The 14,260-nt window shown below is 38.2% G+C and overlaps 1 protein-coding gene across 10 annotated transcripts in view; it reads left to right on the forward strand.

Moving 5' to 3' along the window:
• TUT4 (terminal uridylyl transferase 4) overlaps nt 1–7,589 on the forward strand; it is a 114,431-nt gene extending 106,842 nt beyond the window's left edge. For 6 of the 10 annotated variants that reach the window (XM_055341731.1, XM_055341733.1, XM_055341734.1 and 3 more), the window contains 3 exons: nt 41–488; nt 5,870–6,028; nt 6,953–7,589. In XM_055341731.1, the coding sequence (XP_055197706.1) occupies nt 41–488; nt 5,870–6,028; nt 6,953–7,041 (696 nt within the window). In that variant the 3' untranslated portion in view covers nt 7,042–7,589. Of the gene's footprint in view, nt 1–40; nt 489–5,869; nt 6,029–6,863 lie in introns of all 10 variants that reach the window. The other 4 variants (XM_055341736.1, XM_055341737.1, XM_055341738.1 and 1 more) reach the window with 2 other exon arrangements.
• Nucleotides 7,590–14,260: the final 6,671 nt, after the last annotated feature.

Raw genomic sequence — 14,260 nt, forward strand, 5'->3', positions numbered from 1 at the left:
TTGAAATTAATTTTAAAATGTTATCTTTTTCTCTTTGCAGTCTGATTCACCATCTTATTCTCCTCAGCCCCAGCCATTTCCACAGAACTCTTCCCAATCAGCTGCCATTACCCAGTCTCCATCCCAGCCAGGATCCCAACCCAAGCTTGGCCCACCTCAGCAGGGAACCCAGACCCCCCATCAGGTCCAGATGCCTATGTATAACTTTCCCCAGTCACCACCAGCTCAGTATTCTCCCATGCACAATATGGGATTGTTGCCAATGCACCCTCTCCAGATCCCTGCCCCATCCTGGCCTATCCACGGCCCAGTGATCCACTCTACACCAGGCAGTGCCCCCAGCAATATTACCCTGAACGATCCCAGCATCATCTTTGCACAGCCTGCTGCCAGACCTGTGGCGATCCCTAACTCCTCTCATGATGGACACTGGCCTCGTACTGTGGCTCCAAATTCCCTGGTGAACAATGGTACAGTGGGGAATTCGGGTAACCCTTCCTTTTCTTCTTTTGCATCTGTCTGTAGAAAGGTTGGGTGATTGGTATTACTGGTTGAACTTGGGGAAATAAATATGAGGAAAAGAATGGGAAGCAATATTTATGAGGGGCAGTATAGGATTAGGTAAAGTTTATGGGCTGTCAATTCACACTGTCTGGATTTGAATCCTAACCTTGCCATTTATTATGTGGCATTAGGCAGTTGCTTAATCTCTTTGTGCATTGGTTTCATCTGTAATATAGGGATATTAATAGCATCTAACTCACAGGAATGTTGTGAATATTAAATGAAGTAATATACTTAAGTGTTACTCATTTTATTATTTTAAATTTTCACGGCAATCCAGCATGGTGTAAGTATTATTAAAACTAATTTTATAGTTAAGGAAATTGCAGGGTTAAGTAACTGTCATGCTGTCATAATTAAGCATAGTAGATCCAAGATTTACCAATTTCTTTCTTCAAAACCTATGTATGATCTTTGCCCTAGACTCATTTCTCCGAGTAGGGATCAGTTCTTTAAAAAGGTTGGTAGCATTTTGTAGCATTAAAAAATACTAGTTTTGGGTGCCTGGGTGGCTCAGTCGGTTAAGTGTCTGCCTTCGTCTCAGGTCATGATTCCAGGGGTCCTGGGATCAAGTACTGCATTGGGCTCCCTCTGCTTGTGATCTCTCTCTTTCTCTCTCTCTCTCTCTCTCTCTCTCTCTCTCTCAAATTAATAAAATCTTAACAAAAAATAAACACTAGTCTTTTTTCTGATTTCTAATATATTTTCATCATAGAACATTTGAATAATAAAGAATAATCCATATTCTCAATTCCTAGACATAGCTGCCAAGTAATCTGTAGGTGTCTTACCATCCATTTGTTTTTTAAATATTTGCATAATCAAAAATATTTGATAAAAGAGAAATCTTGTTTTATATTTAGCTTTTTAGTCCATTTTTTAAAGACATTTATTTTAGAGAGAGCTTACGAATGGGAGGGGCAGAGGGAAAGAAAGGAGAATCTCAAGCAGACTCTGTGCTGAGGGCAGAGCCCAACTGGAGGCTCCATCTCAAGACTCAGATCACGACCTGAGCCAAAACCATGAGTCAGTTGTCTAACTGACTGCGACTCCCAGATGCCCTGATAATATATATATATTTTTAATCTTTATTTATTTTAATCTACAATAGTCAGAGAGAGAGAGGCGCAGAGACACGGGCAGAGGGAGAAGCAGGCTCCATGCACCAGGAGCCCGATGTGGGATTCGATCCCGGGTCTCCAGGATCGCGCCCTGGGCCAAAGGCAGGCGCCAAACCGCTGCGCCACCCAGGCATCCCTGCCCTGATAATATTTTTATTTTAAAAACTGTATTATTAAAAATTTGAAATGTACACAAAAAGAATGATGAATCACCCCCCCCCCATTACCCAGCTTTTAGCAGTTATCAGTATTTGCTAGTCTTTGACTCCTTTACTGCATTTATCTGTTTTAAAGATTTATTTATTTTGGTGGGGAGAGGGTAGAGGCAGAAGGAGAGGGAGAGCATTTCAGGCAGACTCCCTTTTAAGCATGGAGTCTGATGTAGGTGAGGTCTTGATCCCACAACTTTGAGATCATGACCTGAGCTGAAACTAAGAGTTGGACACTTGACTGAGCCACCCAGCCAACCCACTCCTTTACCTAATTTTTTTTTTTTTAAGATTTCATTTATTTATTCATGGGAGACACACAGAGGCAGAGAGGCAGGCAGAGGGAGAAGCAGGCTCCATGCAGGGAGCCTGATGGACCTGATCCTGGGACTCGGATCACACCCTGATCTGAAGCTGAAGGCAGACACTCAACTGTTGAGTCATTCGGGTGTCCCCCTTTTTAAAAAAAAGCTTTGGCTTTATTTATTTTTTTAAAGATTTTATTTATTCATTTGAGAGCACAAGCAGAGGTAGCAGCAGGCAGAGATAGAGGGAGAGGGAGAGGGAACCCGATGCGGGGCTCAGTCCCAGGACCCTGGAACATGACCTGAGCTAAGGCAGATGCTTAACCAGCTGAGTCACCCAGACGCCCTTGGCTTTAGTATTTAATCAAATCTTTGGCATTGGATTAAATTTCCCTATAAATGTCTTTGTATTTCTTGAAACACACACACACACACACACACACACACACACACACACACACACACACACACACGAGACTATTATTACCAAACCCAGTGTCCTCTAATACCCAGTCCTTGTTCATCTTTACCTATTTTTCTTTTCTTTCTTTTCTTTTCTTTTCTTTTCTTTTCTTTTCTTTTCTTTTCTTTTCTTTTCTTTCTTTTCTTTTCTTTCTCCCCCCACCCCCCTGCATATCTGTCAAGAAATTTTGGCACAGGTGCATGATTTACCTATTTTTCTAAAATTACTGTTGATTTTTTGGAATTAAGATTCAAACAAAGCCCCATACTTTATATACGGTTGTTCTCTTAACCCTTCTTTAATTTATAATAGTTTCTCCTAGTTTTTTTCAAAACTCCATATAAACTTTAAGAAATTATAGAACTTCCCACATTCTGGTGTTGGGTGAAATTTTTTTTTGGGGGGGGTGAATTTTATTTTGGGGGCATTGTTTAAATTGTACCTCTGTCCCCATATTTTCTGTAAATTGGTAGTTAGGTCCAGAGTCTGGATTAGATTCAGGTTAGTTTTGTTAGCAAGAATTTTACTTTTTGGTTGGTGCTATATGGTTCTTGTTCCCTCATTTTAAAAAGAACTTACTTTCTGTTCCTCTTTTGGGGACCTAAGATGGATCAATGAATTAGGCGAAGTTAGCCTGTTCTATTCATTATTAAGTTCCTCATTAATTTTTACACACTAGTCGTAGCTGTCGTAGATAATTACTGCTGATAACCATTATTTCACTATGGGTTGTAAAATGATGATTTTCTATTCACAATTTGTGATTCTTCTATAAAGAACTTTCCCTTATTAGCTAGTTGATTATCCTGAAATACAGTTTGTATGGGAAAAGTAGACTAAGCTTGATTCTTTCCCTTTATCAATTTTCAAAAGAAATACAGTACTTTTTTTTTTAAGATTTTATTCATTTATTCATGAGACACACAGGGAGAGAGGCAGAGACACAGGCAGAGGGAGAAGTAGGCTTCCTGAGGGGAGCCTGATGCGGGACTCGATCCCAGGACCCCGGGATCACACCCTGAGCCAAAGTCATACTCAACCACTGAGCCACCCAGGCGTCCCTAAATACAATACTTTTAAAACAAAAATGATATTACCTAGAGCACTATGATGGAGGAGGTATCTCTGAACTCTTTGAACAATACAGATAATGCATTTTGCTGAGCAGAGATGCCAGAATGTGGGAACTCATTTAGATTTCCAAGGTTAAGGGATATATGGCATACATAGCCATTCTGTCACTCAACAAATGTTCACTGTATATATGTCATGACATGTACCTTGATAGTTACTGAGTTATGTAAGCATGAACACAGACCCACCAGTGCCTTGCCCTTTGGTACAGTGGCTCAGTTTTTACAGTTCTAGTCCTCCGTGTACCATCACTAGTTGATCTCTTTACGCCTTAATGAACTAATTAACATCCCAGAAACACACCGTACTGTCTCTTATCCCTAATTGTTAATTAATTTGTTCCATCTGCCTAGAAAGTCCTCTCCCTTACCTCTCTTGCTCACTCTCCCCTCCTTTTGCTTTGTGAGAAAGCTTGGCTTGATTACTCATCCCCCATCTTTAAATTTACCTTACTTTCTGCAGGACGCCCTTAATTATTGTTGATTCTATCCTCCAGTTGTGTTAGCTATCCCTTCTCTCCACGTTTGTATTATGAAAATATTTGGTTGTGAAAAATGGCCAAGGGAGATTGGAATGTATTCTAAGAAATACCTTTCTGTGTTAAAACGTCATTTCTCAATTCATCTGGACCTCAATATGTATGCCCAGTCTCGTTTAAAGAAAAACAATATACCTTGTAGTATAGCCTCAGCTCTTAGTTGTAACTTGATTTTTTTTTTAAAGTTTTTTTTTTTAATTTTTATTTATTTATGATGGTCACAGAGAGAGAAAGAGAGAGAAGCAGAGACATAGGCAGAGGGAGAAGCAGGCTCCATGCACCGGGAGCCCGATGTGGGATTCGATCCCGGGTCTCCAGGATCACGCCCTGGGCCAAAGGCAGGCGCCAAACCGCTGCGCCACCCAGGGATCCCAGTTGTAACTTGATTTTATGAACTTCCATGAACCAGCTACTTTTTTTTCCTGGTTACCTCCCAAGAAGACTGAGCTTGTGAAGGATGTGTCTAGTATGGGTTTTAGTCTTTTTACTGTGTACTCCTCCCTATCCCGTACCTCCTAATTTGAGTTCCTGCTAGGAAGTTCAGTGAATGAGGACAGTGTCTTTCAGATTATTTCCTGCCACATTATGACCCTGAATGAGAAAAGTCACCAAAAATGATCCAAAAGATTTAGTGAGTACTTTAAAAAGTTACACTTTGAAAGATTTACTTACAGATACATCTTAAAGGGACGTAGACTGTGGGGTGGTTTGCCGTAGAAAGAATAGCACTCATAGTGTTTTTGAGTTCTTACTTACATACCAGAACTTCTGTAAGTCACATTACCTCTGTTATCTAATTTAATCCTCACAATAACCTGAGGTGCATAATGGAACCTTTATAATTTTTGGAACTGGTATTTGAACTTCAACCTCTTTGGCTCCAAAGTCCAAGTTCTCAACCGTTACACCAAGTGCTTTAGTTTCTAATAGAATCAACTTTCAGGCCATGATATAATTATTTCTAGGATAGTTGGCATTGTCTTTAGGGTAAAATGTAAGCTCCTTAATGATGTACTGTAGTTCTTTGAAATGTAAATTTTACCTTACCCTGTCCAGCCTTTTTTCTTATCACTCCCTGCCTTTACTCCTTTCTTTGTATTGCTATTTGTTTTGCAGCTTCCCAAACTTCTGTGCTTTCCTGTTTCCTGGCTACTGTACTTCCTATTCCTTCTGTCTAAAATGCCCTCTTTGCCCCATTTTGCCTAACTAGTTCCTTGTGCTTAAAAATTCTATTTAATCATCCTAGAAAAACCTTCTCTATCCTTGAACCAAATATGTTAGTGCCTTCTCTAGAACACCTTCCACCCATCTATTACAGTAGTGACCACATATTATATGTCATCCTCTTGTATGTCTCTCTTATGAGTAATTTGAACACAGTTACATATTTGATTCTTTAAAAACTTTGATATCCTCACATTTAGCATTGTTCTTGTCCAGTGTAGGTACTCAATACATCTTTGTGGAATGAAGGTGTATTTAAATGAACAAACTGATGTTTTAAAGTATGTCTTTCCTGTCTTGTTAAAATGCAGAGCCAGGCTTTCCAGGACTAAATCCTCCAATTCCGTGGGAACATGCACCACGTCCCCATTTCCCTCTTGTCCCAGCTTCGTGGCCTTATGGTTTGCATCAAAACTTCATGCATCAGGGAAATGCCAGATTTCAGCCCAACAAACCGTTCTATACTCAAGGTACCGTTGCTTACAAATTCATTAACCGGCTGGGTGGGTTTTACTCTGGGACAAAGGAGGCTACGTGAAGGCCAGAAACAAGGAGTAAAATTTTATGCATTCAATAAATTGTGAGAGAGCATACTGTGTGTCAGGTGCTTGTTGTTCAAGCAAGAATTAAGTAAAACTTGTATTCCTAATGCATATTTTGTTAGGAGAGCCAGGCATGTAAAATAGACAAGAACAGGACCAGAGTTAACAGGAGATATGGACATCAGGGATCAATTCACACAAGATTTTGACATTTGAACTAGAGATACAGGATTTTTTTCATGGAGATTACAGGAGAAGAGTTCTTAGCTGAAAAAATAATATAACTAGGAGTTCAAGAACTTAAGGGACTCAGGAAATGTTGACTGAATGAAATAACTTTAAGGGGAAGCCACTGGTGCAGATTCCATTTAGCCTTCCTAAACTATCCATGTACTACAGGGGCATCCCTGTTTTATCAAGTGGCAGAGCACTGATTGTGCTTATTCTTCAGAGTAAAGAACTAGGGTTGAGGAAAGTTACTTTTGGTTATACAAGCCCTTTTAGGGCTCGGTGGGGTTGTAGGGGGAGTCTGAAGTTCTTCCTTGGTGAATTTGTTGTTTTCCTCCTCTTCATCTCTCTTTTCTTTCACATACCATTTCCTTTCTGCCCTCCTCCTTCCCCTGCTAAATGTTTTGACATGTGTTATGTCCTCTTTACTGTATAAATAGAAAAAAAAAAGAACTAGCTACAAGTTAAATTCTAAGGGTTTTCAGATAAACAGGCACAAGCCTTTCAGTTTTCCTGTCTGTGTTGTGTCCAACAGACAGATGTGCCACCCGTCGGTGTAGAGAGCGTTGTCCCCACCCACCAAGAGGAAACGTGTCGGAGTAATGCGAGTCCATTTTCTTTCAGCTGGTCTACCGATGCACAGCAACCAGCCAATCCTGCTGTCTCAAGGGTATCCGTACCTCAATGTCAGTTACATTCAGCAGAAAAAGTGACATTTAATGGAAAACAAATCAGGTCCTGATTTAAAATTTTAACACGTTTAGATAGCTTATTTAAATTCTAAGACTGTTTTTAAAGACTGTATTATTTGTATATAAATATGAACTATAGTTTTTACTAGTATCACCAAATTGAGTGATACAAATTTCATCTATTTTATTACCCTATTTTTAAGGGAATTTTGTTTTGTTTAATCTTGATGAATTGTATAAAGAGAGAATTTAAAAATTACATTCTTTATTTTCTATTAGCTGTATTCATACTTTGGTTGCTTCAGACTTTATATATATATTGTTCTTAAGAATTAGGAAAAACTTTCATGTGTTTTAAATTTGTCACTTCTATTCTTTACAGAACCTTGTAGTGCCAAAACTTTTTAAAAGGTAAAAAAAAGAAAAAAAAATAAAACTACAACATGAAGATTCAGAATTTTTTTCTTTTACATTGTTGTATATTGAAAATATTCAAACTTGAACAGAAAGTTGCTTTTGTCTGTATTTGAAGTAATTCTATTTTAAGTTAATAAATCTTTTTGACAAGAGTCAAATTTGGTTAATTCATATGGTTGTTGGATCATGGAAATACAATGTAACAATTTAGAGATTTGTTTTACTCTCTGTGAATAGAGTATTCAAAATTACAGAATTAGTTTTAGAGATCCAAGGATCTTTTTTATGTCTTTTACTGGATCTTCACAATATCCATATGAAGTTGACAGAAACATGCTATCTCCATTCTATCATTGAGAAAACTGAAGTGCAAAACAAAGTGAAATCCAAGGTAGCACATTTATATGTTGGAAAGAGAATTGAAACAGATGTTTTGAGGGAGAGTTTTTAAACACTGAGAGTGATACTGACAGAGTGGAGGGAAATATTTCTTATTTACTGAAGTACTAGCATGTGCCAGACTATCCATTCTTACCTGGAATGCACACTTCCCAAGATGGTTTTTACCAGTAATGGTTGTGGTCACTTGAGTATAGTTGAAATTAAAATTTTTGTTTATTGGGTGGTGTTTTGGTACACTGCAGTGAGGTAATTTTATCTGAACACAACCCCCCCGCCCCCAGTTATATATTTGCCAGGGATTTTGGACTAAATGATCGTATAGATTTGGAAATTTGCAGAATAAGTAAATACAAACGTATTTTAAGGACAGTGTATTATCTTTGTTCTGCTTCCTCAGATATGCATTACTTAAAATAGGAGACTACCTGGGCTTTTGCCATATTTTCCGGCTTGCAAGATGCTTGAAATCTATTGCAGGAGGTTGAGGGCTTTCCTGCCATATTTGCAGCCCTGAAAAGGTATTTATTAAATGTTAAGATCAGTATCTCTCAGAATCCTACTAAATGGTGGAGTTCGCTTATTTATTTTGTTAATGAGATAGCTGGCCCAGCTGTATGCTTTTGTGTTAAAATATAGGCATACCTCAGAATCTTGCAGGTTAGGTCCCAGATCACTGCAATAAAGTGAGTCAAATGCCTTTTTTGATTTTCCCAGCATATAGAAGTTATGTTTACACTATTGTAGTTGATTAAGTGTGCAGTACCATTATGTTGAGAATTCACATCTTAATTTAAATATACTTTTATTGTAAAAAAAAAATGCTAACCATCAGCTGAGCTTCAGTGAGTTGTAATCTTTTTTGCTGGTGGAAGGTCTTGACTTGATGCTGAGGGCTGACTGATCAGGGTGGTAGTTGGTGAAGGTTGGGGTGACTGTGGCAATTTCTTGAAATAGGACAACTGAAGTTTGCCACACCAATCGCCCTGTCGTATCACCTGAACACTCAGGGCCATTGGGGTTAAAAGTTAGCCTAATTTCAGTATTGTTGTCTCAGGGAATAGGAAAGTCCAAAGAGGGAGAGAGACAGGGGAGTGGCCAGTCAACAGAGCAGTCAGAAAAACCATTTGTTAGGTTTGCTATTTTACATGGGCAGGATTTGTGGCACCCAAACCATGACACAGATTACTGTTACCAAAATACGATACAGACAACTTGGTGTTTCTGTCATATGCCATTAGACAAAAAACCAATGCATTTGTTTATGGAGGGTTGCCATAAACCTTGGTTTAAAAAAACAAAAAACAAACAAACAAAAAAACGCAGTATCTGTGAAGTGCAATGAAGGAATGCTCTATGACTTGTGTCTCCTTTAGCAATTACCAGTGCTCAATAAATGGCAAAACTGTAGCAAGTGGAAAAATAGAATACTCTTAGTTTGTCATTTATACAGTAGCTGCTCAGTTTTAGAAGTATGCAAACTTCTCAAAGTTGTAAACTTTTGTGATTGTGAATTCAGACTCATTGTGGAGCAATTGAAAAGTGCTCAAATTATCAATCTTCTGCAGAGTACACATACACCCCACACATAAGATTGTATTGTTTTGAAATGTTTTGTATAATGTTTAATGACATGGAAATATTAATATTTTCATGGACATTAAAGATCATTCAAAACTATGAATATTAATGATATACCATTTATTTGTTTAGTCCTCTACTGATGGGCATTGCTGCTTTTCTCATATATAATAATATGTAAAATGATAGGATAAAGCTATTTTTGTGTTTATTATTTTAGTATGGTGAATTTATATTCATATATGGGATTATTCAGTAAAAAGGATAAAAGTTCTAAGTTCCTGCTACATACTGCCAAGTTGCCTCCAGGAAAGCTGGTTACCGTTTTTGTGGTCCCAGCAAACAGTATATAAACTGTGTTGGTAAACTTATCAAATAACTTTATAAAGTCCAAACAATTCATTTTTTTTCCTTAAAGGATAATTTAATGTATTAAAAAAAAAGGAAACATTAAATAAAAGCAAAGTATAAAAAGATCATCAACCAGAAATAAATACCATTAATAGCTGGTGAACTTTATCCATTCCAACGTTTTGTTTATTTTCTCATTCACCCAATGTGGGATTAGAACTTGTGACTGAGATCCAAGAGCCACATGCTTTTCCAGCTGAGCCAGCTAGGCACCTTCCCATAGCCCCAACTATCTTTCTTAAACATAGACATACATACATAGAGTTTCAGAAAAGTGGGCTCATGTGCTGTGTACTAAATATAGCAAGTTGGGGCACCTGGGTGGCTCTGGTTCTGGTCCCCGGGGGTCTTGGGATCAAGTCCTGCAATTGGGCTCCCCACAGCGAGTCTGCTTCTCCCTCTGCCTGTGTCTCTGCCTCTCTCTGTTTCTCATGAATAAATAAAATCTAATATATATGTATATATATGTGTGTGTGTATGTGTGTATACATCATCAGATTAATTTCACTTGGATTTAACAAAAAAATGTGAGATGAAATACTCAAAAGTTTTTCTAAACTTTAGTAGAAAAAAAGATTAGTTCTAAAAGATTCCCCTTAAAATTTAGGACAATTCTAGAAAACATTAAAGAGGCTGGTTATTTCTTCCTAGTTTTCAGGTATGTTTTAGAGATCATGCATGACTCCTGTTATGAAGAAAAAAAGTTTACCAGTTCCTCTACTTCTTGGTTATATTAATTTTTTAAAGATTTTATTTATTCACAAAGAGAAGCAGAGACATAGGCAGAGGGAAAAGCAGGCTCCTCAGAGGAAGCCTGATGCAGGACTTGATCCCAGGACCCTGGGGATCATGACCTGAGCCAAAAGCAGATGCTCCAGAACTGAGCCACCCAGGTGTCCCTATATTATTTCTTATATAGACAATGTTCACATATAAGTTGAGTCCTACAATTATTTCCCATTGTTTTTATTTAGATTTTATTTGTGAGAGACAGAGATAGCAAGAGAGAGCACAAGCAAGGAAGAGAGGGAGAAGCAGGGAACCTGATGCAGAGCTAGATCCCAGGACCCTAGGATCATAAACTGATCTGAAGGCAGATATTTAACTGACTGAGCCACCCAAGCATCCCTCTCTTTATGTTTTCTTTTTTTTTGTTTTTTGTTTAATTTTTATTTATTTATGAGAGAGAGAGAGAGAGAGAGAGAGAGAGAGAGGCAGAGACACAGGCAGAGGGAGGAGCAGGCTCCATGCACCGGGAGCCCGACGTGGGACTCGATCCCGGTTCTCCAGGATCGCGCCCTGGGCCAAAGGCAGGCGCCAAACCGCTGCGCCACCCAGGGATCCCCATCTCTTTATGTTTTAAAGACAGTTTTGGCTAGGTATAAAATTCCTATCACTATTTTCTGCACACCTTTAGAGCCATAGGAGACCAGCTTCTGAAGTTTTCTCTCTCTTTTATATAAGACTTGATTTCTCTGCTTAGGTATATCCCTATAATCCTTTATATCTTAAATTCATTGGGATATTTCTTGAAGGTTTGCTTTTTATTTCAGGAAAATTTTATCTAATTTGCTCAATTCTCTTCATTAATAATGTAAATTATGCCTATGTAGGATTTCAGGTGTGTTTTTTTTTTTTTTTTTTTTTTTAAAGATTTATTTATTGGGATCCCTGGGTGGCGCAGCGGTTTGGCGCCTGCCTTTGGCCCAGGGCGCGATCCTGGAGACCCGGGATGGAGTCCCACGTCAGGCTCCCGGTGCATGGAGCCTGCTTCTCCCTCTGCCTGTGTCTCTGCGTCTCTCTCTTTCTCTCTCATAAATAAATAAAAATTTAAAAAAAAAAGATTTATTTATTTATGAGAGAGAGAGAGAGAGAGAGGCAGAGACACAGGAGTAGGGAGAAGCAGGCTCCATGCCGGGAGCCCGGTGCGGGACTCGATCCCGGGACTCCAGGATCGCGCCCTGGGCCAAAGGCAGGCGCTAAACCGCTGAGCCACCCAGGGATCCCGATTTCAGGTATTTTATTATCTTTGTAGCTTTTAAGTTTTCTATGATTTTCAGTATTTATTTCCTCCAGCCTATTTTCTCTATGCCTTGTTTATTTTATACTGTTTTCTAAAAAGGCTTTTCTCCAATTTTTCAGATCTTCATTTAAGCTCTATTAAGCTTATTTTCCATCTTAGGTGTTAGTATCATCTTTGAACTTCTTTTATACTTTGTGCATTTTTTTAAGACATCACTTTGCTATAGTCTTTGTGAATAACTTACCACTTTAACTTTCTGTAGGGAGTGACCAGCATCTGTGATCATTCTTATCTCATTAATACTTATTTAACCTTAGGTCAATCTATATGATAGAAATAATGGAAAGAGGCTAGAGGAATGAGCTTTCAGTTGGGTTATTATATTGGAAGACTTTCACCATATTTTAGGAAGTGAAATCAATTTAGTGGTTTACATCCAATATTAAAAACATACTAAAAAATACTGTATAGGAAATATATCAATTTTACATAAAAAATTTTTTCCTGACATCTGTTTTAGTTACAGAATATATGTGTACAGATGTAAAATGTTTCTTAATATAGACTAGTTAAAGTTAGAATACTATAGTTCCAAGACCTCATCCAGTAGGCTAGCACACAGATGACAGAAATGGCTCTCAGCCAAGTTTGCCTTTAGCTCCACCTCTTCTGGAATTCAGTAATATACCAAATCTTTAGAGAGATGTTCAACACATCCCACTCAAGAACTCTAAGCTCTTTGAACTAATGAGAGAATGGGAACAATCTATTTCCTGCTATAGGTTGGCTGTACTATTAATTCAGATTTCACCATATACCTAATAAGTAAGTATGCGTTTACAGTTTGTTTGGGGAGGCTTATTTCTGTTATTAAAAGTTGCATGGATTTTTTTTCGGGGAGGGGGTGTAGGGGCAGGTATTTGAATTTTTTATCTTAGACTTTAAAGTGAATATTTTAACAATAATACAGGATGATAACTTGATTGGTCCATAGGTCATTAAACCAGAGACATTTCTTTGGATCTAGATCATTTTGGTAAAGAAATAACTAACTGCTGGGACTCTATTAACAGATGTAAATAGAGGTGCTTATATTGAATCCTTAAAGGCAGTCCTATATATAGTTGTATAATGGATAACAATAGCGCTTATGGTCAACTTTTATTAGCTCAAGTATCATCAGGAGAGGAATCTCTGAAGAATGTGAAATTTCAAATATCCCAAAATGCTTTAACATTGCTGCAAAAGTTCAAGTCAACAGCAATCAAAAGAATGTTTATTTTATGACCAGATAAAGCTTCCCAGGAAACTGGATCCTGTGAGGCAGTTGGTCTTCATAATTCTGGCTGGGTCCAGAGCTGCAGGAAGTCAAAATTGTTCCCTCTCCCCACTCCTTTTTTTTCACTTTTCCCTTTTTAAAGGAGGAAAGGTAAGTACTGGTAGACTGAACTCTTCTAGCAAAGATCCCAATACCCCCCCGCCCCCCTTGTCAACGCCTGTGGACACCTTGCGGTTCTTATTTTGCTTCTGAATCCTCAGACTTAGCTTCTTTAACATACTGTCTCCTAATTCTCCTACCTTTCTTGAATGGCTCCTTTCCATTTTCAGTTGGTTGATTGCACTGCTTCCTTTCACCAGTGTTGAGTGTTGCCAATGATTCTGTTGTTCTGTTGTTGGCTTTTCTTACATAAACACACACCTCATGGGCAATCAATTCCATTTAATTCTACTTATTTCACAGTTACCTAAATGTTGTCAATTCAGGGTTAGATCTCTTGGCTCAACTCCAGTTCCTATTTATATTACAGCAGTCTCTAATTACACTTTAGGATAAACTGAATGCATCATTTTTTCCTACCAACACAACTTTCACCATATGCCCCTCTAAAGCCTGGCCTCTCCCTGTTCTATTTTCTAGCCTTGTGAATGAATGGCACTGTTTTCCAGCAATACAGGTCAAAACCCTGAGTTATTAGATAATTTCTTCTTTTCAGTCTTGGTACCCTACAGCTACTGACTATACTTGGATAAATGTCAGTGCTTACAAGATAAAGGCTGAGCACCATAACTTAGAATCCAAGGCTCTTGGGGAAGAAGAACATATATTATATTATGTTGTATAAAAGGTATTTAAGTTTCATTGTTGAACTGTTCAACGTAACTGGTCCAGAGAAGCCTTAGCTTATGATCCAATGATCCAGAGAAGCCTTACTTTTGAATGCATTTTCTTCTTAAAAAGCTGCTGCTAACTCGTCAGTTTTCCTACTACTATTCCTACATGGTCCTGGGGGGGGGGGGGGGAGAAGCTGGAGGTTATAGGTTTTACTGACTTGATTTTTTGAGTTTACTATCAGCAGCAATAAATCTCAGAATTCTCAGAACAGTTCCCATAATGGAGCAAAACAAAAC

The sequence above is a fragment of the Nyctereutes procyonoides genome, unplaced genomic scaffold (genome assembly GCF_905146905.1).
Source record: "Nyctereutes procyonoides isolate TBG_1078 unplaced genomic scaffold, NYPRO_anot_genome, whole genome shotgun sequence".
Taxonomy (NCBI): Eukaryota; Metazoa; Chordata; class Mammalia; order Carnivora; family Canidae; genus Nyctereutes; species Nyctereutes procyonoides.